This window comes from Leptonotus elevatus, chromosome 1 (genome assembly GCF_054856555.1).
Source record: "Leptonotus elevatus isolate MCC_2025b chromosome 1, RoL_Lele_1.0, whole genome shotgun sequence".
Lineage (NCBI taxonomy): Eukaryota > Metazoa > Chordata > Actinopteri > Syngnathiformes > Syngnathidae > Leptonotus > Leptonotus elevatus.
This window is the reverse complement of record NC_141239.1, coordinates 26,985,875-27,010,427: the sequence shown is the minus strand read 5'-3', so window position 1 is coordinate 27,010,427 and position 24,553 is coordinate 26,985,875. Positions and strand designations below refer to the sequence as shown.

Here is a 24,553-nt window from a genome sequence, read left to right as displayed (position 1 = left end):
TGACCTTTTTGTCATTATGAACCGGTGGCGGCGGTGGCTCAGGGTGTAGAGACGGTCGTTCAGTAACCGGAAGGTCGACTGTTTGATCCCCGATCTCCCCAAGTCATGTGTTGTTGTATCCTCGGGCAAGACACTTCACACACATTACCATATGAATGGTGCGAATGTTTTGGTGGTGGTAGCCACGCTTCCGTCAGCCTGCCCCAGGGCAGCTGTGGCTACTTAAGTAAATTACCGCCACCAGAGTGAGAATGTGTGAGTGCATAAATAATGTATCCATTCCATTGTAAAACGTCTTTGAGTGTCTAGAAAAGCGCTAAATATATGTAATAAAACTAATAATGACGACAAACTCGCTGTAAAAACGTATACAAACTCACTAAAATGAAAAATCCCCAACTATTGCAACCATGGTTACTAGAGTAAACATTAGGTTCACTGAGGACTCGAAAAAGGTCACAGGGGTGAACGGTTGTCAATCTAGGGTGGAGGCTAGAACTCCTTGACGTGATGAAAGTAAGTACCGGAATTTGACTTTCAGTGTGTGTGATGTGTTTTTGCACGCGTAGGGTGTGCTGCATTGAATTGTGTGCGTGAAAAGAAAACGCACGTAAGAGTGAATGTGATGAATCACTGGTGTCGTCAAACCCCAAACCGCACTGTGTAATCTTCATTTGGAGTTGTTAGGGTGTCTTCCCCGACAACTTATTCTTTTTCACAACGCTAAGCTTCTCTCCGTTTGCAGGCGTTGGCAGGTGGCTTCCTACTTATGAAGTTTTGCAGTCGTAAGCGAGTACAATTTGTCCCCGAAGGCCCACACACACACACACACACACACACACACACACACACACCCCCCCCCCCACACACACACACACACACACACACACACACACACACACACACACACACACACACACACACACACCTGCAGCAGATCTGCAGAGAGCATCTGGAGAGGTGATAACACGGACAAAGAAGAAAGAAGGCGAGATGAAACGGAAAACAGGAGGCTCTCCCTCGGCCTGCAGCCCTTGTTGTTTCATGCTTTTCCCATCATGTTGAGGAGGAGGGAACAATACGCTCGCAGGGAGAACGGCACCGTCAGCTCTTTTAGCGGGCCGACAAGGGAAGGGAGTGGGAGAGAAATATCAGTGAAAGATATTTCACGAGTATGATGCAAAACATGCGTCGACATGATCTGAGCATGAGGCTGCTTTTTCAACTTGCTCATTAGGTCCCCCCACCCACCGCCCCCTGCTTTGGAAGCCGCCCAGACGCTAGCGTGCAAAAAAAAGTATTAGGACATAACTCTTCTTCAGTGTTAAGCCAATTCAGGTGGACTCGTTACGATGAGGAAAAAAGTCATAGCTTCCACATCCCATGGTATGTTAATTGGACACGCTAAATTGTTCCTAGGTGTGATTGTGAGTGTGTGTGGTTGTTTGTCTGTGTGCCCTGAGATTGGCTGGCGACCAGCTCAGGGAGTACCCCGCCTACCGCCCGAAGACACCTAGAATACGCTTCAGCATGCCCGCGACCCTAATGAGGATAAGCGGTGAGGATAATGGATGGATGGATGGAAAAGGGCCAGTTTGTTGCAATAAATTAATCACATTTTTATTATGTTAGTACAAGATTTTCTTATGGTTTCTACAGTCTTTTTTTTTTTTTTTTTTTTTACTTGTACTTTTATGCAGCATTTTGTCTACTGGAAATATTTTTGACATTTTGTCTTAACTCATTCACTGCCATTGACGGCTATAGACGTAAAACATTCATTTGTTTCACATTTTTTTCCCACTTTTGTTAACAAGAGTATGAAAACCTAGGGGGGGGGAAATTATTGTACATTTAGAACAGATATACAATTTGTGATTAATCTTGAGTTAACTAGTTGTCATGTGATTAATTACAATTTTAAAAAATGATCGCCTGATGCCCCTAATTCAAAAAAAGAAAAGATTAAAGATTAGGGACGTCAGACAATTTAATTTTTTAATTGTAATTAATCACATGACTTCAATAGTTAACTCACAATTAATCACAAATTGTATACCTGTTCTAAATGACCAATATTTTTTTATACTCTTTTTAACAAAAGTGGGGGGAAATGTGAAACTAATGTAAATAGTTTAAATTAATTTTTGACGTCTATAGCCGTCAATGGCAGTGAATGAGTTAATGTCAAATAATTGAGTTTTTTCCTTCTTCTTTCTAATACTTTTTAAATATGTTTGTATTTTTCAGCCAATCTTTTTTCTAATATCTGGATTTTTTTTAAATAGATATTTGTGTATTATTTTCTAATATTTTCACACGTTTGAATATTTCACATCTACTTTTTTCCAGTGTCCTTATATTGCATTTATCAATTAATTTTATTCAAATTTTTGTTTTTCTTGAAATGTTCATTTTGACAATTTTTACTAAAATGTGTGTACTTTGTTCAATTTTATTTTTGTATTCAACATTCTATTAGTTTTTTCTTTATTTCAAATAATGCGATGTGTATTTTTTGACACTTTTCCTTAATTTCCAAAATTTGTCCTTAATTTTGCATTTTTCAGTCAATCTCTTTTACTGATATCTGTGTATTTTTAAGAACATACTTTCATTATTTTTTTTTCTATTACCCCCCCTAAAAAATATTTGTGTATTTATCATCTAATATTTTTCTATGTATAATTGTCCGTGTAATAATAGTACTACAATTGTTTTTGTTTTGTGTAGTTTTCTTCATATTTGCTTTTATTTGTTTATTTATTTATTTCCGCTGATATCAACGAGTGATGGGAATAGCCAAATCTAGTTATTATTTTCGCACTCTCTGATCCATGCAGACGTGTGAAGACTTGTGACACCTGGCTGGAGCTGAAGTCTTCCTTAAATTGGCCAATGAGAAAACAAGATTTCAAAAACGTGTGATTATGACTTTATAAATTAAACGTTGATGCACAGTAATGTTGACTCATCAACTAGCTGCCGAATCGGTTCAACCACTATGACAGACTGTTGCAAATCCTCTCCACCACACTTATCTTACTTTTTATGCTTGACCAATGAGCACCCATCTGGTATTGTTTAGCCAATAATAATGCACCAATAAAGTGGTCCAACACATTTGTACCATACGTTCTTGGTACATATTTGTGTACCAGTTACAGTATATGTGTGTGTGGCTCCACAGCAATGGAGACACCGGGACACATGGCACCAAACTGATGTGACCCCCCCACACACACATGACCCCGCGAGTGACAGTGGCATGAAAGATGATGCACAGAGCCAGACGTCAACTTGGGGGGCACCAGACCAGTTTAGCTCATTGCTGTCCTGGCACAACAGAATACGCCGTTATAAAAGAAAAAAAGAGGTGATTTGATGTTAATTAAAGCCAGTAGCAACAGATGAATGGAGGTAATAGTGCAACAGACAAGAAAGAACTTGATACATGTCTCTATCAAAACTATGTATTGGCACTGGGGATGATAGGCAAGAAGCCATTGATTGGCTTGTGTGGCGTTTGCACGCCCCCTACAGGAGAAAAACGTATTGCAACCAAACCTCTCCTCTCCAAACCTCCTCTTCCCAGGACAAACTCACCCTTTCCAAGACTTTTGAGGATACACACCCCCTTCAGAGTAGGAATATAGTGGTTTGTCCTTTGAAAATCATATTTTTTATGAGTAAAAAAAAATACTTTGAGAATTTCTTTTTACATTAATAACATTTACATTTTACAATAAAAATATTATGAGAACTTAACAATTATCATTTCATGGGACAAAATATTAAAAAATTGCAATTTTCCAAGACAAAATTATTTTATTTATTATTTTTTATAACTATTATATTATGTGAAAACAAGCATGTAATTTTGACTGACTAAAATTCCAATTTGAAAAGAAAAAATTATTACAATATGACAAAAAAACTACCTTTTTTTTTATACACCAGTATCTGTACCGATTCATGATGAAAAAAAGGTCACCAATATGGTGCCCACGGGATTCAGGTGGCCCCCAAGGTCGACACAAGCAGCCTACAGGCCTATTCTAAAAATAGCTCAGCATGATGGGTCATTGGGATTTTCTAGAAATATTGAAAATGCAAACACTGGGATTTATAGAAATTAAGTGTCGTTATGAGAAATCGTTTACATAATCAGTGTTGAAGTAGCTCTCAGTTTCAAAAAGGTTTGCGACCCCTGGTTTAGTGACATTGTTTAACGTAAAATTGTCCAAATAATCGGAATGTTAGCCTCTCAACAGTAAGTATCCTCAGATTTATCTAGTTCGTCTCAGATTTATATAGTCCGCCATGATAGCAGACAGTGTGTTTTTTCCCAAAATAAAATAAATAATAAAATAAAACATTAGCAAACATTTGTTTTTACTTTGCCTATTTTCTGACGTTACAGACAAAACCAATGACTGAATCGGTCAGTTTATGTTTGTGCATTTTCTGTATGAATGGAATTGTCTTTACTCAAAAAAAATGTTATCGATAGATGAATCAATTATTCAAATAATCATTCGTTTCTTCTAAGTTCAGTGTGTGAGTACTTTTCCCACTTGGGCTAATTTGTGCATTGAGTGGTGGATCCTGTCTTAAAAAGGCTTATTTAACGATGCAGGAACTGAGGTCAGGTAGAGGGAGGCAGCTCAGCCACATGTTAACAAGTCGGGTGGGCCGCACCAGTACAGCAAATATTGACGCTAACCTGCGGGCTCTCCTTTTTGGACTGAGGACCTTCTACGCGCACGCACTAACGAAAGACAGCGTCTCTCTGCTTTGACCGACGGTGCCATACCTGTTTAGTTTTCCGCGAGGTTCCCATGCAACTGCCCTGCAGGGGGATAAACAAAAAAAGGAAGCGTGGAAAGCGGTTCGAGTCAGCTGCTCTTCCTCAAAGTCTTGTTCTGTTTGTGAGGAAACCTTGAAGGAGGATCCCAAACACTGCCGCTCTTTAGTGCCACAGTCCGATATAGCTTTATTATGTTTGCACTTGTCAGAAGAGTGAAAATTATTTAGCAGACATCCAAGCCTGGAAATAGAGAAGGGATTGAGCCTCGTGTGCAAGCTATACAGGCTGTAGGGGAAAATGAATATTTTGCCTCATTCTGTAAAGTCAAATGATACATTTGTTTCTAAATACATGATAAAAGATGACCGTTTCAGCTTTCGTTATATTTAAAAAAAAAAATAATAATAATAATAAATACAAAAAAACTGTATTTTCAGGGGGAAAAGAAATAGGGCCCATCATTCCCACAATAAAGCTGTAATAATGAAACCCTAGGAAAGATACATCAAAGCATATTACAAGAAATTAATTAATTAATTAAATTAAATAAAAACTGTGCCCAGTGACACACTTAGGCATCCGCATGAGTTGCAATGAGATTAAAACAAACAAAACAAAAATTATACAAAAACAAAACAACAAAAAGGCTAAGACTGAGAAAAAAAAATAACTCAATAAAAATGTTACTAGAAAGATAAGTTTTTTACACAGAAATTTTACATAAAAAAAAAAAAGGTTGCAATATTTTGAGGATTAACATTAATTCGAGAAAAAAGATTACATTTTACAAGAACAAGTTAATATTCGGAGGGGGGAAAAGAAATAGGGCCCATCATTCCCACAATAAAGTTGTAATAATGAAACCCTAGGAAAGATACATCAAAGCATTAAATTACAAGAAATTAATCGTTAAAATTGATTTCAAATCCCCATTAAATCAGATGAATGAGTCCAAATGTGAGAAATTCAGTGAAAACACACAAAACATTCAATGACTTGTAATCTTGCACCCCCTGTAGGTCACACAAGTTGCTAAACTGCTACGTTCCCCTTTGAAGTCTTCAATGAGCACTCTATATACTTCCAATCGGAGCAGCCGTTGAAAATAGCACTAAACGATGGTACGTTGCAAATGTAGCGTGTATGTTTGTGTTTGGCGTGTCAATGAGGAAAAGGGTGGCGTCACGCTTAAATTTAATAGTTCCTGAACATACGCACGGAAAGTTGGAAATAAACATAAACACGGCCCATTAAAGGAGGATTTCTATGAAGTTCTTTTCCATATGCCATCCTTTTACAACCTCCCCCTACACAAGTGTGAATGAATTCAGATTGGTTTTCAGTGTAAATGACAAGAGAGGCATGAATGGGCTTGGCAAATATTTGGCTAATTTGAAAACGTCTTCCACGGCCCTTTAAGAATGTTTGGACATCCGTGGATTGGCCTGCTTTGAATAGCTTTCAATGATGCATCACATAACAGGAGGGGAGGGGTGGGGAGGGGGGGGGGGGGCTGTGTTACCTTCCATTCATCCATTCCAACTTCATACTGTATATCATCTGAGGTTAATGCTGTATGCCAGAGGTGTCCAAACTATGGCCCTGGGGCCATTTTTGGCCTACCATCCATTTTTCAGCGACCCGCGTCATATACTAAAAAATTATATTTGATGCGGCCAACAAGGCTAGTTTAAAAAAAAAAAAAGGTGGAAGTTGGCAGAGTGACAAGAGAGTGTTTTGAAGAAAAAAAATGGGTTCACATACTACACAGGTTTTCGATATGCATTAGTATTGTACAAATAAAGTACTTACGACTGTGATAATTCATAATTAATTGCATTTTAGAAGCAAACCCCGTTTCTTCCACTTTCTGCTCTGTGTAAAGGTCCGATTTATGAACATTAATAATCTTCAAGTAACTGCTCTTGTTTTGGTTACGATACGATACGATATACTTTTATTTTCCCCGTGGGGAACTTTTTCCTGGACTCCATCCAGCTGCAGTTACAGTAAGGAAGAAACAACAGAATAGAAAGAGATAAAATTAAAGTTAAATAAGAAGTGCAGCAATAAGAAATCTTCACAAAAGTATACATGTGTAGAGAAGTACATACATGAGGACTGCACACACCCATGGTTGTCAGTGTGGAGTTGAGATTTGGTCGCTGTTCAGTGCAGGGGTGGATCTAGTCTAGTAGGATACAGGACTGACGATGCCGCACCAAAATCAAGAAAATCCGTAACGATTTGCTTTATCATCTTTAACAAAAAGTTGTAAGCAGCATTTTTTTTAAATAATAACTCAAAAATATAAACAATAAATAATTGCATGTAGTTGTTGTGTTTTGTGTTTTTACTAAAATGCTTTAATTTTTACAAGAACAAAGAATATGACAAGAAAATAAATTGTTAAATAATGAGGAATAAATTTTGCAACGTAAAATTTTTATATTATGAAAGAAAAGCTGCAATATTGCAAGAAAAAAACTCATGTCATTAGATTACTTATTTATGAGGGGCAAAATTACAATAGTACCAGAGAATTACCATTATTTTAGGAGAAAAAACATGAATACAATAATAGCAAAGAGTATTAATTGTAATTTTGCATGAATAAAATTAAAAAACAGTATTAATATGCATTTTTATGAGGAAAAGAGATTTGTAATACATTGCAATACGATACACAAGGAAACAGGTGTAATTTTACATCAATAAAACAATCATATTAAAAGTAAAAAAGTACAGTTTAAAAGAAAAAACTATTTTCTACCGATGAATGACGTTGAGAAAAAAATCAAAATGTTATGAGATTAAATTTGAGTCCAGAATGTTTCAAAAACCCTACTGCCTGGAATACAATGAAAAGATAACATTTAATGTGCACTATTAATAGCTACAGTCTTATTAATGGACATACACAGTTGATGGTTAAACAAATGTGTGACACACTATTTTGTTTCCAAAACTCCCAGGAAGGAACTCGAACCACTGCACCTGTTCCTCTCCTTGTTTTACCTTTCACACTCTGAAGCTCAGAATTAAAATTGAGTGCCAATTATAAAAAAAAAAGAAAAGAAAGAAAACGAGAACCAGAAAAGAGACGGCTGGTATCATAAGACTCCCCCCACCACCCTAAAATTCCATGCAATTAATCAGGTATATTATGAGAACTAAGTCAAGTTTGGAGGGGTGACCTAAAGCGACACCTACTCTAGATACATCATCATCATCATCATCATCATCGTGGGCGGCGTAATGCGACATCACGGATGAGAGCTGACGTCCTGCCAAACACGGGAAGTCTTGCAGAAATAATCCAACGCTAATCCATTCCACATTTCCTTCCGCCATATACAAACGTCATGTGGGAAAGCCGTCCCCTGAGGAGGGACAGCTAATGGTTCCCCCAAAAGTCATACAATTTGCACTTTAAAAACAACATTTCAAAACTCAAAAGTCAATCAGGAAATGAAATGCACCACAACAAAGAGTCTGGGTGCTCAATGCAACATGAGAAATATATGATAGGCAGTTAAATAGTTACAGAAATCCCCCCTCCGTCGCAGGATATACATTCCAAATTTTAACCATGCACCACTCCTGCAACAAGTGAAATCTGCAATACAAAAATACACTTGTGATGTTTTTATGGCACTTATTTTTTTAAGCCTATGGAAACACATTTTAAAACGTATTGAGATGTAATATATTGACAGGGGTGCAGTGCACTGATCCCGTGTTTACAGTAAACGAATCGCGACTTTTTTCCAAAACTAACAAACTTCTGTTTTCATCTCACAGCATACATCAATAATCTTGCCCAAAGATGTACAGTCCATCATAAAATGAGCCCAGTGCGGTCACTTTCCGTAGGCATAAAAAGCATAGCCTAGCAAGCCACACCCACTTTCTTGAAAGACAAAAAGTGGGTCTGAACATTTGCTGCTCTTCAGAACTTCAAAACGAACCGCGCAATCAAAGTAGTTTATTTGCTGTGAGTGACATCTTCAACGTCACTCTTCGGAGTTTGCCCATTCTGCTTGGCTGTGGCTCAAATAGAAAAGTCCCTCCATTTATGTCTGGTGTGAAAACAAGAGCTCTGTATTCATGAGGCGGTGGGGTGTCACGTTGAGAGGGAAGAAGAGAGCAGAAGAAGGTTTGATGTGGGAATAGAGGGAGGGAGAGAGAGAGGGGATAGAAGAAGAGCTGCAAGAAAAGGCGGCAGTGTTTTCTTTCCCAGAATCCCACGGGATGCAGTCGTGAGAGCGCTTCGGCCAGCGCCGTCGACATTAGGGAAAAGAGAGCTCACCCTTTTCAAAGTGGTTGATACTTAGTTTCCTATTCAACAAATGAATGAAACACAAGCTAGCACGAGGCAGACTGAACTAATAAAGGAAAACTTGGCTCACAAGTACATCAATGTGGATTTTCTTTAGTGTTTACCGCATTTTCTGTTGCTTAAAAAGTTATTTAAATGGTTGAGCATGTAAAATAGATCCATTAAAGTTACCACTCTGTCTGTCCGTCCATAATAAAATAAAATATCTAGAAAATGTTATGCTCAATAAATAAAACTTAATTACAAAGTAGCCTAATTTTTATCTAGATAAACATAACCCTGGTGAGGATAAGCGGTTCAGAGAGTGGATGGATAGATGTTGACAGGTGGATATTGCATATATATTTTTTAAATCCATCTAGATTCTAGATGGATTTAAAAAATATATATTAAGAATATTTTTTTTAAGTTCTAGATTCTAGAACTTTAAAAAAATATTCTTAATGGAAGATCCAATCTAACATCAATTTTTATCACGAAAATAAGACTGGTATGATGACTTTTTTTCTCCAACACTGACATTTATCTTGAAAATAAGAGACTAATATTAGACTATCTTGAAAAAATGAGACTAATATTACAATTTGCATCTAATAAATTAAGACTTTTGTAGAAAACTACTGTGCAATTTTGTATTATAAAATGTACATTTATCTAGAATTTAAAAATAAATTAGTTACAAAATAGAATGTAATCTAGAAGACGTGCAGTGCAACCTTTTATCTAGAAAAAAAGACTAGAATGAATATTTTTATGTAATTTTCCCATGTTTGTCTTGAAAACTATTTAGAAAATTATGATTATTTCTTTTTTTTCCCTCAAAAATCATTACTTTTTGTCTGAAAAATAATACAATTTCAAAAATTACTTTTTATTCACAAAAATAAGACTAACACAACATTTTCAAATACCCAATCATTTCCAAATACACTAAAATTTTGCATATATAAATATTTGCTTCCTATTCATTTAATTATTCTTTTTTCTTCTTTTTTTTTGCTTAACTGTTATATGGTAATAGAGATTTGATTTTGAAAACAAAATTCACAATGTAAAACTAAAAGTTTGTTTTAGGCCTTTGGTCTTGTTGCTAGGAAGCAGTTTGTGTTAAAAAAATAAAAATACAGCAGCGTTACTAGGCCTGGAAGGAGAGGGGATGATGTGGGGGGGATCGCCCGGCGGCGCCGTCCCCCGGAAGTCCGAAACCCCATAACGCATCGCCGAAGCCTGGCAACCTACAAACAACCAAACTCTATACGACTCTTAGCGGTGGATCACTCGGCTCGTGCGTCGATGAAGAACGCAGCTATCTGTGAGAGTTAATGCAGAAACTGCAGGGACGAGGTGGAGCGGCACCTTGTGCCATCTATCACTTAGCATCACAGCCTTTTATGGTCCACAAGTGGAGGGCGAGACAAAAGGAGGGAAGAGTCACGGGAGAACACAGAGGGTGTCAGGTTGGTTGTGTTTGGTTACCGGGTAACAAATGAAGATCACAATCTCCTGGATAGTCAAACATCACAAGCGCCGCTCATTTATTCGGCAAGAGGCAGTGTTGAAGAAAAAGACGTTCAATTACAAACTTGAAGCAAAAGGATGATACTAAAAGTCATATAATGTCAGCTTGTGGTAACTGCGCAATACGTTTAACTTATAATGAAACACGAAATCCCCAACAACTCAGCTCCAGGGCCCATCACCCCCATTAGTAGTTTTAGTCACATTCCACTACGTGTTCATCAGTAAATAATTTTTTTAATTGACTTTGCAGTTAATTTCATCATTTATTCTCGTTAGTTGAAATAAAAACATACACATTGGAAAAGCAATATCAGTAGGCGGACAACATCAACAGCACAAATATATGTTAGCTATATGGGATACATTTGTGTTTATGTCATTATTTGTTTGTATCTAAGAGTGGGGCCTGCAAACCTCCATTCATATCAAGACCCTGTTAAATGTTGGTGTGGATCTAAATAAAAGGTGCAGATCCCTTTACAAACACGTTTTCCTAATTTTTCCGTGAATTATGCTAAATCTCAATCCCAAAAATGAAGCATAGGCAGTAAGTGGGTATCGATGAGGCTACTTTATGTTTGTTTTCTTTTTGTCTTTTACTCTGTAAAGGGGCATAAGGCCACATGTTGCACTTCTGCAAAAAACACCATAAAATTATGAGAAAAGAACAACAGTTTATGAGAATAAAGTGGTTGAATACTTCATTTAATGTTTACATCCCCCATATTTCTACTCTATAACTGAATGACTCGACAGGACAGTGATGATGAAGCTGTAATAAAGTGAATTTGTGCCAGTGTGTAAACAAATACATTCAGATTTCGCTTGGTTTAAAATTTAAGACAAAATTTACACATCAATAAAAAGCTAATTCAATACCATTAAAAAAAGAAACGAAAAGACACTCAAAGCCCTTAAAAGCTGTGACAATATCAGTTGAAGTATCTCGAATTACAAATTGTGTGCTGTCACCATTAAACATCTGGATGATGGGAACACTCATTTCAGACGATGACAGATAATAAAGGCATTGTTGAATAGGCACATTTCCAACAGGATTTACATAGTAAGTCACTAGAACTGCTGCAAGTTTTGTTCAAAATCACACTTGTTGAAATATTTGGAAATGTAGTGAATACAGAAAATTTGTTCAGTATATTATTAAAAATGTGATGTGGATAACATACTTTTTTTTTCATTACATTTAACTAATTTTCATGATGCAAGCCGTCACTCGTATGATTTTTTTTTTGTTTTCAGTGGCAACAAATATTGACGTTTACCTTTTAACTAAACATGAAATCGAGAAAATTCCACAATGAAACTTACAAAAGTCCGCTAGCTTAATAACACACAATGCAAAATGCCACATATGGGCTAACAAAACGAGCATTGATATTGCGATACCCATATCGTGTTCTTTTTTTTTTTACGATTACTCAACTCTTGAGTAGTCACCGATACCGACACTGCTAGTACTTTTCATACATAAAATCGCCCCCCCCCAAAAAAAAAAATCAAAAAAACAATGACTGATACATTTAAAGAAACACAATTTCCAAATATAGTATTTTCCTTTCAAATGGCCTGAAATTAATAGCAATTTTATATTCTTCTAATATTTCATGTCTAGTTCCTGATCGTGAAACAGTCACAAGAGGGCCGCCGATAACAGTATCGGCCGCCATCACAAGTACCGATACAATAACACTTTAAGCATCTTGTATTTGAACAGAAACGGTGCAGCACATGTAGACAGATAATATATCAATACTAAGATGCATGTATTCTTTATCCTCTGGGAAAAACAAGTGTAATCATGGAACAAATTAAAATTGTAAGGCAAGGTACCACTGAATTCATCGCGTTCTACTTCCTTTTAGTGTCCATTTCAACAAAAGTTTTACTTACCAAATATAGTTCAACATCAGTTCTAAATCAACGTGGTGGTTTATGTGGTATTTCAGAATGATGTCAAGGGATGTGTTTGCCACCTGTTAGCCCAGAGAGTGTTGCTTCTTTAGGTTCTTCTGGTTGTCCGTGCGCTTCACTCTGGCTTCGGGGGTCTTTTTGTACCAGCTCCTGGCAGGAAACACCAGAAACCAAGAATCAGTGCTTTGATATCCATCCATCCATCCATGAATAAATGAAGTTGTAGATTGAGATACAACTGCAACATCACCAAAAATTACATTGAACTTTTTGATTTCTTCTTTGCGGTTTTGTCTAATATGCCATGGACTTTTAGTTCTTAGGTACTTGTTAGAACTAAAAGGTTCAAATGACAGACACTACAAACCTCACGCCAGCTTGGACCTCTTGAAAGCACTACCCTAGTTTTGCTGTGGTCCAAACACACAATGGTCCTTCTGGTGTTAAGTTCCTGCAGTCGAAAATGTGCTATTTGAAAAAATATAGGTTATACTGCCACTTGGCAACAATTTCAGTGGATATAAAATGGTTTGTGATGTCAAAAATGAGACCAAGATCAATACTTTTGCCACCTTTTAGTGACAATTATATATTTCCCCCCCAATATATTTGGGGGAAATGTTTATTACATGTAATTAATCACAATATTTTGTGAGTCTTGAAAGATCAATCAAAACGCTCGAAGAGATTTATATTTTATGCTGTATTGAAGTGTATTGTTATTATTAATTATTACAATTGAACACAATTAATATGGCAAACAAACTTGTGTTATTCCACAGAAAGCCTAAATCTGAAGGGGGGGGGGGGGCTGTGCGCAAAGGGATGTCTCCACAATCTGACACATTTCGATCTCTTTTGCACACAAATTAAATTACAAGTGTAAACAATATGAAATGATTAATGTGAGTCCCGTAGTATGACATCACTGAAAGCTGGCATTTATCATGGGATTCCCCGTCCACTGCACTACTTTTTATACCCACTGAGGCATGGAAGCCAAAAGTTAAGTACTGGACAGTGAATGAGACATGAACTCACCCCTGGCGGTTGAGCTGACTCGGGACACATTTTTGGACTTGGTTGGACTTTTGAACTCTAGGAAAGGAATAAATCAATACAGATTTCTAGGCATACGTAAATAATAATAAAGACGAAAACTGGGAAAGACAAAAGACAACAGTAAAAAGGCAGCATATACGCAAAGATTCTGGGCACATGGACTGAAAAAGCTCTGAGCGTAACCACACATTTCAAGTACCTGATGGGAGTGGGACTTTTTGGCTTCAGCATCACTTTTCGAGCCTGGCCCGGTGACTCCCCCTCCCTGAAAGAGAGCGTGCAGTGATGTCACCATGGTGGATCTCATTATTACTAACATAAACAGTTGGGAAAAATGTCCCATTCAGAGTAGATATTTTTTTTACTTTTTTTTTTGCTGCCCCTCCAACACCCACCCCTCCTCCGAACATTACCGCTTTTTTCGGTCCATAGATCTGTGCGTGGCAGCAGACAGCACCGCTTTCTCCTTTTCCTTCTTGGCTTTCTCCTTCACAATGGATACACCCAGTCACATAAACAAATCAAATTTTGAATGAGAAGTACTGATATTTATGGTTAAAGGCAACATTTGTGAATGTTTATTTGTGTACAGTTTTAAATTTATTTTCTCATATGCTTTTTAGGATTTGTATTTAAAAAAATAAAATAAAATCAAAAGGAACGTTCACATTCTATAACTTTGAGACATGAGAACAGTGTCAGCCAGTAGAAAAGTTTCATTTTTTTTTTTTCAAGGACATTAAGCTGCTGTGGTGTGATATTATTCAAGTAAATAGCAACACGTAGTCTTAGCTGATACCTGATTAACTACAGTAATTCCTGGACTATAAGTCGCAACTTTTTTCACTTGCATTCGACCCTACGGCTAATACAAAGGTACAGCTTATCCATCAGCTCACAAGGGGGCGCACTATAAAGTGCAAGAGCGTCAGGCAGAGCAAAACAAACCAAATGAGCCCAAATACAGTAGGAGAGACAGAACAAGAGCGAGACAATTTGCGCCCTCATTATGGAAAAGAAAGTAGCGGGAACCCAAAAGTACCACTATGTAGAAAACGTATACTCCATTAAGCTAGACATTTTCAAATCAGAAGCAACAAACTACCTTTGCTGATGATGTGTTATTTAATATTTGTGCCTGAATAAAAGTGCCACCGTTGAAGACTAGATAAATTGACTATTTTGGTCAAGCACCTTAAGATAGAAACATCAAAATGCACAAATGCAGTGAGGGCAACTTTAGGCTTAATAACAGCACCGCCGTGTGGCAAACTTGTATGGTTGAAGTTATATTTTTTAAATAGAAAAGTCAGCTAGACATGGCCTGACAAACTATTTTAACTTTAGGAATAATGTAGTGAAATGTACAGTAACTGCTATTAGCTACTAGGTTAACTAGAAACTTGCACAGACCCATGAGATCGTTTTGGTTACCATGTCTCTTTGCTTCTTCTCAGCACAGAGCTCCCTGTCCTGCTGCAGAAGTGCCAATCGATCCCCAAGAGGTATTTCAAAAAAGATTTCATGGAGGTCAAAGAGGGCTGCACGTAACTGAGAAAAAAAGTCAACAGCAACGTGTACAATGAAAGAGAACATAAAAGCAGTAGTGACTACTGTTGTTGCCAGCTGCTGGTTACGGTACATTCGTACCTGGGCTCGAACTCTGTCCTGCAAGGAGAAATCCTGTGCTGAGAACGTGCTTCTCTTCTGTGGACCTTCAGTCTGAAATGAACTAATGAACTCCTGAGTGTCCTGTAAGGAATTTTTTTTTGCCCCAGTTTAGTCCATGTTAGTTATATTTTAGAATTACAATAAACTGAACAAATTCCTGTTTCTGACTCTTTTTTTTTCTCTTTGATGTTTGTGAAATTTCAAGTCGGGCACACTGAAAGAAAATACTAAGAAGCTATTGTCTACAATACTTTGCAAAGCGATGGACCAAGATAAAAACGGAGTGATCTTGGATTGTCTTTTTTATAGTGGTACAGCAAATTGACTTGTCTTGTCAGCACTTAAAGCATCATAACCCAATTCTAGTGTTTGTGTGTAAAAGTGGTTTCCAACAAAATAAACATTTCTCTTTTTGAATACACTTGAGAAGAGCATGAGAAATGTCAAGGTAAATGACTACATGACTACTGAACTCATGGTCGTAACCGAAATCTGAATTCCAGTTCATGCTGCGAGCGTTTAGGCCTCACCATGACGGTCTGACGCAGATGTTGGACCTTGCGTGTTTTGAGAAGTCGACGCACGAGGAAGCCACGGGCGATGGCGCCGATTCGACACAATGCTCTCTGCTGTTCTGCTTTCAGAGCCTGCGAATAAAACATGGTGCTGAACAGATCGGAACATTGATGGAGTCCCGCTAATCATACACACGGGTCACCTGACTTAGCCTTGCTTGAGGTTTGTGAGCTGCCCAAGTGGGCCCTTGTACGGGGGACTGCACAGAGGGAGAGGTCACATTTGAACTAATGGGACTAGGAAAACCTGCAAAAAGAGAAAGAAGCGGTAAATCATCAAATTTAGTGTTAAAACTGAGTATGCTCATGTGGTACCTTTACTCTGACCTGGTGTTATGGCAGATGGACTAACAGCTGGAAGTCCGTCATTCCCAGACACACGCTTCCACTGACAAGAGTCTGAAGTCTGGAGCTTCATGCTCTTCTGCTCCCTCAGTCTTCTTTTAGTCTCTTCAAACTCCTTTCACAGTACAAACAAAGTAGTGAGTTGAGTCAGCACTGGCAATATTCTATTGCAGGAGATCCTCGTGGTTTTTGTACGTCATGCTTGTGAAGGTCAGGAATGAAGCACAATGAACTAGTTTGTGCATTCTGACTTGCAAACAAATTCGGGTCACATCATTGCCGAATCTATGTCGTAAACTAACAACTCCATGGACACAGTTCATTCATAAAATTAGTTGTGAAACATGTGCTCACCAGACAGAGGCGCTCTTGCTCTTTCTCCTGCTCGGCCAGGAGCAACGACATCTGTAACTCATGTTCCTCCTCCAAACGCCTTTGCATGTTGTCCAAAACCTGCACTCGTCTCTGGGTCTCCTCTGTGTGCCAAAACGTGGACTTAAATCTTTTATACAACTTTTGAAACTATTTGTATGATGTCATTCTTGATCAAATGATCACATACCCATGTTACTGGCATGTCTGAGGGAAGTTGGTGAGGTTTTGTCACAAGGCCCTTGAGGATCATCAGGCTCCTTCCTGAACTGCACTTCAGGGTAAATGTGAGGTCTCCGCAAATACGATGACGGATTCTCTACTTTGAATGAGTTGTTCAAGGGGGCAGCCGAGTTGCACCAGCTTGAGGGGCGCATCGTGACTCCCGCTACGAAGCGGGGTGCCCTTTCTTGACTGCGGTCAATGTGATCGGATCCAGTGTGATCAGTGTGCAGCTGACTGTCCATGGTTTGGCAACGCCGGCGGAATGTTGACGACAGATGGTCGTGTTGCCCAATTGGGCTGGGCAATGAGGGGCTCACGGGACTATGGGTTTCCCGCATTGGACTGATGGCGCAATGGCTCAACTGATGACTACCACGCCTGCTTAGACCACCTCCACCATTGCTCATTACTGGGCTCCAGTGATCCGGGGACCATGTGGCTCCATAGAGCGCTTCTTCCCTGTCCGACAGAATGACGCCTTCCCCTGGCATTCCTGGGAAGACGATGTGGATGTTCCCTGTGGAGAATGGGCGTGGCTTACGTCTCCAAACCTGAGGGCTAAAGTTGGACTCTGGGCTCGGCTGCCGAATGAACTGATTGGCTAGAGTTGGCGATACAGGCTGTTGAGACTTGGGATCATACAGATTTTCATGAAAGGGAATCTTAGGAGGGCCAACGGGACTGCGGTGCAAACTAAATCCAAACTCAACATTACTTTTTGGACTAAACATTTCTTTTTCTGAGACAGCCTCAGGTGAAGGTGTTGGGATGACAACTTTTGATGCCTCCTTACTCGGCTCCCTCTTTACATCCTCTTTTGCTTGCTTGAGAAGGCTGTCCATACTCATATCTTCCTCATCACTCTTCTCTTCCGTCTCCAGCTTCGCCTCATCCCCAGCGATAAGACCATTAAGGACAGGGGTAGTTGGCTGATTGCTAGGATGAAGTCCAATTCTAGGTTCTATGGGAAGTCCAGGCGAGTCAGTGATCAGTGTGTAACCATTGAGTGTTGTTGCTTTGGGACTTGGTGACTTTTCAGCCTCGCCACTTGGAACTTGAGGTTTCTGTTTTGGGATTAAAATTTTCAATGAACGACTAGTCAAGAGTTTACACAGGAAAAGCAATAGAAAAATAGCTGGTTGTAGCGATGGCCAAATGAAGCTTCATGAAGCACTGAAGATTTTCAGCCAATGGGTTGGCACATGGGTCAAAGCGTCATGGTACTTCATTTGCTCTATGGCGCCATCAAGTGGTCAAAAGACCAAACCGTAAAATATGCAGGATGAAAAAAGATTGTAGGCTAAACAGTGACAAGATGTCCATAAGTAGCAATATTGAAGTTTTAGCAGTGTAGGGCTAATATGACATACCGGTAAGTAATACATAGTACAATGTTTATGGGTGTAAATAACAATGAGTATGAGAAATGTCCAAATCTAAGAGAGGATCGAAACGAGGACCGAGTGAATAAAAGGGTAATGCTTTATCAACTGCGCCAAATGAACATGATGCATGACAACTTGCAACATGTGAAGATAATTTCATACAATGACTACACCGGTTGCATTTGAAAAGTGACTCCCTAACTCGCCAACTAATTTGAGGCTCACAACAAACGCTGACAACACCCGCAAAGCAGCACGAGGTCTCCAGTCTTATGAAGGATTGATACGTTGAATGAACCAATGACATCATCTGCACAAGCCGAGGCCTCGTTTGTCATCAATTCACGTGATTTTCATGTAAACGACACATGCTCCAAAACGGGCTTCTTTTGTCACGCCCACTCTTGCTCGATACACGCTCTGAAGCCTCGGAACATTTCGTCACATCACTAGCTAGATGGATTCTTTGAAACATAGCTGATACACAAACCCTGTGGAAGATAGTTTAAAACCATGTTCAGAGAAATCACTATCAGTAGCCAGAAACCAAACCAGCACATACTTAACAAAACTATAACTCACGTCACATCTGACTAGAAGTTGAATGTTAACCAAGACCTGAATTCCAACGTGTGTTTTACAGCCCTATGCATCATGTCTCTGTCAAACAACCAATGGCAGCGCAGTCTGATCTGAGAAAGGCTTAAAGTTTTCTACGAAAAGTATAACTTGCTGATAAACTGTATAAACTGGTGTTTACAAATGCTGTCTACATGTCCTGGTCATTATTTTGACATTTTACTACATGTTTGTTTAAAGCTTGAATTTGGGGCAAAAACCGTGTGTTTGATGCCATCTTAAGGTTAAACACTGAGATAAACACAATTTGGCTGTTTGTCCTCTCATTACACGAGACGATACGTTCTACGTCACTTGATCCGCAAGACGTAGCGCTCCCGCCAGGCTGCCACATTCTCGTACACGCCTCCTTACATGGCTTCTTCGTGAGTTGCTGCTGTCAATCACAGCCAGACCACGCCAAACCCTTTCCCCATTCGCAACCCAACGATCCTCCAAGCAACACCACCTTTGAGCGCTGATTTCAAATCTTAGTGAGGGGTGGAGCAAGTGTCTCACTTCCTGTTGAGTTATACTTTAAGGACCGATTGAAGTAACTGAACAGATATAGCAAGCAAATTAAACAGTTTTCGAAGAGTGGACAAAGCAGCGCCATCATCAGGTTGAGAATAGGCGAGTCTGTTGGGGAGAGTCTGGAGTCAGACAATCTGTAATTAAGTCTGCAAATGTCATCAGGGAAACCGGGATATACTGAGCTTGTACTATATTCTGTAGAAGAGTCTTCAAGGAGACAACTATACTTTAAAGTAAGATGTTTGAAATTCATCATCATTTGTTTTTGATTAATATACACATCCATCTACTTATAAACTAAATGTCTTGTTTAGCTGGAGCATACCTTGGGTGAATACATTTATGACAGTGTTGAAGTTAAGGACTGTTGAATATACATTGCAAACTAGTTTGTTGCATCCCTGCGACTGCACTATACAACTCACAGGTTTACTTTGAACTTGGGCCGAGGGTTTGTTCCTCTGCTGATTCTGCCGGTCTGTTTCCAGCTGGACCGCCCTCAGTCTGAGGTCACACATCTGTTGACGCTGCTCTGCATTCAACTGCAAAAAGAAAACACACAAGTCCAAAATTTGATTAATTGATCGTTGCGAATTTGGTCCATTGTAAAGACTTGATTGTTGATTAATCACATCTTGAAGTAATTGAGGCAAAGCAGAATGCACTAGCGGTACTTATTATTTCAACAAGAAGTAGTATTTTGTATGTTCTTTATATTGTCTGGGTGTTGTGTGTATGTAATGTTTGTTTCATGTAATGTTTTAAGGTATAGTTGGGAGTCAGCCAGGACTGATGTTACAGTTTCAGATGGGTCAAACATGGGTGAGTTTGATTATTTTTACTTTATTTTTTTTGGGGGGAGGGGCAGTTAAGCCGGTTAAGGTTTTGGGTTATGGTTTGGATTTATGGTATGATGAATGTTGCTGGTTAGGGTTAGTGTTGGGGATTTCAGGTTTTGATTTAGGATTTTGTTTAAAGTGACAGTATGTAATCTTTAGCGCCATCTAGTGGTGAATTAATAATTTATTCATTTTAAAAACACAGTATTGATTTCAATGATATGCAAAAAAAACAACAGTTCTATCACATCAACGTAAATTTTTTTCATATAATCGTAGGTAATCGGTAACAGTAATTTCTCGACGACAAGGCACACTTGACTATAAGCCACACTAGCTAAATTTGGGGAATACTACACATATAAGCCGCACCCGACTGTAAGCCGCATATGTTTTTAATGTTACTGCACCGGGTTCCGCCTACTTTATTTTCCATAATGAATTGTCTCACTCTCGTTCTTTCTCTTCTACTGTATTTGGGCTCACTTGGTTTGGTTTGCTCTGCTTGACACTCTTGCACTTCCTTTATAGTGCACCACATTGTGGTCTGATGGATAAGCCGCACCTTTGTATTAGCGCAGGGTTGAATGCAAGTGAAAAAAGAAATTACTGTATATTACATGGCTGGAGCCTCACCTTACAAGAGGCTGACATGTTTCGCCACCATTTACCGGCTACGGATACCCGAAGGGCAATTTCGCGAATGTAGTTAGCCCTGCAGGTGCTTGTACCTTTCACAGCTGGGGCCAGCAGGTGGTCGTCACTGAGTCCCATGATTCGGGCTCCTGCCGCTTGTCACCTTCTGCTTTGCCCTCTGAAGTGGTTACTAGCTTCTTCTTTTTTACCAGCTTCTCCCGCTAGCCACTCTTGTTAGCCACTCCGGCCGATGGCTCCGACTAACACACGCTAGCCGCTCTTTTTAGCTGCTCCAGCTAAATCCAGCTCGTTCGGTCTTTCGGCGTCGCTCGCTAGGGTTCACATCAGCTGCCAAGTCGCCGTCGCCTGCGAAATGGTCATTTGCTCACGCTAGTGTTGCACGTGATATCGGTACCAGTACCGTACCTCAATGTTTTGACGTCAAAAACGGCTTGGTATCAATTTTTCTTAGAACCGATACTTTAAAAAATAAATACGAGACAGCCCGCCAACTCTGTTTTAAAGGCAGGTATACATACACGCATGGCCACCTGTCTACCGATATGCGGAAAACGCCTTGATTAAGCGACACGCCTCTTTCAGCGTGTGTGCGAAAGGGCGCAGGAAGATGGCCGATGGGCGCTCACTGGCCGTCCACTCCTCGTTGAGAAGTATGACGCGCTAATTAAGGCTCCACGGGAGCGTGCAAGCAGTGTGGAAGCCACGCGACAGCATTGGCATTGCCTACACGTTTTTAATAAACACATGAAGAAGAACATGAGTGGTTTTCAATTTTTGAAACGTTTTGTAACAGGAGCAAATGTTTTTTGCGGAGAAGCAGAAGAAAAAGCAGCAATCATTCCGGCAGCGGACTCGAGGTGCGTTCAAGAACAGGCACACAGTAGGAAATCAAATTTATGCATAGAAAAAACTCAGACGATTGACAGAGCAACAGACAGAGGTTGTGACGCATTTTTAACACTTCCTTTCAAAATAAGTGGAGCGTGAATTATTTTGTTCCCAGTTTTTAGTATTTGATGACGCATTCGACTAATTGCGAGCGTAATGGAGAAGAGCAAAGACATGCACGCACACTCAAGCAACGTTACATTGAGTCATTGGAGTGCCATTGCATTGCCAATATTTAAAACAGATGACATCAAATGCAGTCAAATACAGTACTTCAAGAATATGGCATGCAATGTGAAAGCACATATATATACATAAATATATCGGTATCGAGGTATTATATGTAGGTATAGTATGGAAGTCAAAATAATGGTTTCGTGACAACACTAGTTCACGCAAAATAAGAATTGGTGGTTGGCTTGCGAAGTGTGGTCTCTCTGAACCACCGTGGTGTGCGTGCTTCGGAATGCATGTGCTTCGGTTTAATTCTATGATATAGCGACATCTAGTGGTGAACTTTTACACACTGTCACTTTAAGGTTTTTGGTGTGGTTTTGGTTTAGGATTCTGGGTTACGGTATTACTTTTGGTGAGAGTTAGGTGCCATGCTTTGAGGTTAGGGTTATGGGGATTTTGGGGTTAAGGTTCTGGAATCTGGGTTGAGTTTAGGGTTAAGTGTTGGATCAGTGTTTTTGCGATGGTTAAAGGTTTTGGGTTTGTTTTGAGTTATGGGTTTGCAATAGGGTTAGATTCATGTTACAGTTCTGTGTTATGGGTTGGAGCTTGGTTTTGGGATATGGGCTGGGATTTCAGTCAGGTTGATGGGCTAGGGTTCCTGATTAGAGTTGTAACTTAAGGATCAAGTTTAGGATTTTAGGTCAGAGTTCAAGGTTACTGCTCAGGTTTTTAATGAGGTTTTTGTACAATTTCCAGTTTTTCCCAAGCATCCATATCAAAAAATGACGGAGAGTGACACTTGATGACCATCTTTAACACTGATTTATGCCGTTTCCGTACTTTAAGTTGTGGTCAAAATAACACAAACTTGATGTTCCTCATCAATAGTTGCTCTTTCATTCCCTGCCAACTTCTGATCTGATTAAGGCTTCAGAGGTCACATGTCCAACAACATTTAGATGTGTTTTTATATGTTCAATTAATTTGGCTGCATATCAGATATACATTAACATAATAGCTGTTGAGGCCTCACAAGTGTACATTTGCTCCTTACCAGAGGTGACAGAGCAGCTTTCCCACAGTAGACGATGACAGATGAGTACGTCCCGATCGTCTCACATGTCGTTCTCTTGAATTTACCCTGCTCATGCAGCGTTGCCACACTTCGGAGGCAGAATTCCTCATAGCTTTCCATCCACATTGCCACTGTTGGATTGAATGGGCAGTTTAATGCACACTTTAGTCAATATGTGACTGCAGGGACAATGTAAAACAAAGGGAGGCTCTGTCTGGTTGTAGTCGTTTTCATCACATTCATCAAATTCCTGCCATTCCTAGCGTGACTCATCTCACATACAGAAACAATCTGCCAAAGACTATCTGATCCCCCCGCCCCATTAAAAAAAAGAAAGAAAGAGAGAGAGAGAGAGAGAGCATTACAGTGACCAAGGTCAATGGCACATGCAGTCAGTCAAGCAAACATGCAAGATGAAGTCCCACTGACCCACATTTATATGTGATCATATAAATTCGTTTAATTATGAAATGTGATATTTCTTAGTGTAGCTATTTCGGGATGCTGTACTACAGACGTTCACATGACACAGCTGATCCACCCAATGCCATCTCATTGCCTACCCACGCCACGAGGAAACCGCGACGCTTCTCCTCCTTTCCGCTCCTTTCCTCCTTATCCTTTCGTGATACCTACGGGGTGTGTCGGTGGGGGTTGGGGGGAGGATAAAGCAACAGCAGTCATCAGCACTCATCAAAAACCTCGCGTATGTCCTCGCAGTCCCGGCTTGCCCATCACCGCCGTCGAAGTCCCCTCTTCCGGGCTACAACAGCGCCTCCTAGCAACAGAGCGAGGGCTGCGTTCCATTACGTTTAACGCACTAACTGGTCGCCCCACGGCCCACAACATTGCTCGCTCATTGCGATGTAAATTGCTTAATAACAAAATACATTACAAAATAAGTTAAATAGATTATATTTTTGGGTCCAAATCACGAATTAAAGAAACATAGGGGAACTAGGAAAACAATAAGTGGTATAAGAGATAGAAATGGAACGAGGTCTTTTTGTTACCTTATCTACATGCCATTGAACACCAGCAAGTAGCTGAATTGGCTTCTCTAGATCAGACACATTTTATGCTAGTTTAACAATAATGCCTTAACAATAGGTATAACCTTAATTAGGAAAATGATGATGATGTCATAATCATTACAATAGCAATCTGTTTATCATATGTGGACTGTCAATGAAAAGCCTGGGCATATTATATTACATATTAGCGTATTATCAATATGAATCATATTAATATGGCTATGAAACTAACAACGTTCTTCCCTTATCATTTATTTATTTATTTTTATATTTTTGTTCCGATAAAGATTAAGGCAGCCAAAATGTAATATCCCGTTATTAGGCCTCTTGACACACACAATTAGATATTTGACTCAATGTAGGCCATTATATCACTGTGAGCATTCTACTTGCAGTGGCCTTATCTATGTCATTTTTGGCCCACTTAAAGTAGCACTAAGAAACTTTTAAACCTTACTAAAATATTTTCATAACTCTTCTGATGAAACATC

General features: G+C 39.3%; 1 protein-coding gene and 1 pseudogene across 3 annotated transcripts; one reads left to right on the top strand and one right to left on the bottom strand.

The window, feature by feature from the left end:
• Positions 1–10,410: 10,410 nt before the first annotated feature.
• LOC147181442 (5.8S ribosomal RNA) lies at positions 10,411–10,534 on the top strand (annotated as a pseudogene; the record flags this gene model as incomplete).
• An 828-nt stretch (positions 10,535–11,362) lies between these two features.
• ccp110 (centriolar coiled-coil protein 110) lies at positions 11,363–23,776 on the bottom strand. Of its 3 annotated transcripts, XM_086096340.1 has the most exons (15): positions 23,592–23,776; positions 23,008–23,159; positions 19,818–19,934; positions 16,821–17,919; positions 16,613–16,734; positions 16,241–16,373; positions 16,057–16,160; positions 15,869–15,985; positions 15,318–15,419; positions 15,102–15,218; positions 14,081–14,154; positions 13,867–13,932; positions 13,647–13,703; positions 12,973–13,056; positions 11,363–12,755 (listed from the first exon to the last, which is right to left on the bottom strand). In XM_086096340.1, exons 2-14 carry the CDS (start codon positions 23,152–23,154, stop codon positions 13,002–13,004), a joined length of 2,310 nt encoding a protein of 769 aa, XP_085952466.1. In that variant the 5' UTR covers positions 23,155–23,159; positions 23,592–23,776; the 3' UTR covers positions 11,363–12,755; positions 12,973–13,001. The 3 variants fall into 3 exon arrangements, with proteins under 3 accessions (XP_085952466.1, XP_085952458.1, XP_085952475.1); XM_086096332.1 differs by lacking the exon at positions 12,973–13,056; XM_086096349.1 differs by lacking the exons at positions 12,973–13,056; positions 23,592–23,776 and adding an exon at positions 20,963–21,233 and having other exon boundaries at positions 23,008–23,144.
• Between the last annotated feature and the right edge of the window lie 777 nt (positions 23,777–24,553).

What these genes read in the sequence shown, in the direction of transcription:
- ccp110 (XM_086096332.1), bottom strand. Translation starts at nt 23,154, where the DNA reads ATGTGGATGGAAAGCTATGAGGAATTCTGCCTCCGAAGTGTGGCAACG. An exon ending in CAGACATGCCAGTAACATGG is followed by an intron (nt 16,735 to 16,820) that starts GTATGTGATCAT and finishes TTTGGCACACAG; the next exon opens with AGGAGACCCAGAGACGAGTG. An exon ending in AGGACAGAGTTCGAGCCCAG is followed by an intron (nt 15,219 to 15,317) that starts GTACGAATGTAC and finishes TTTTTTTCTCAG; the next exon opens with TTACGTGCAGCCCTCTTTGA.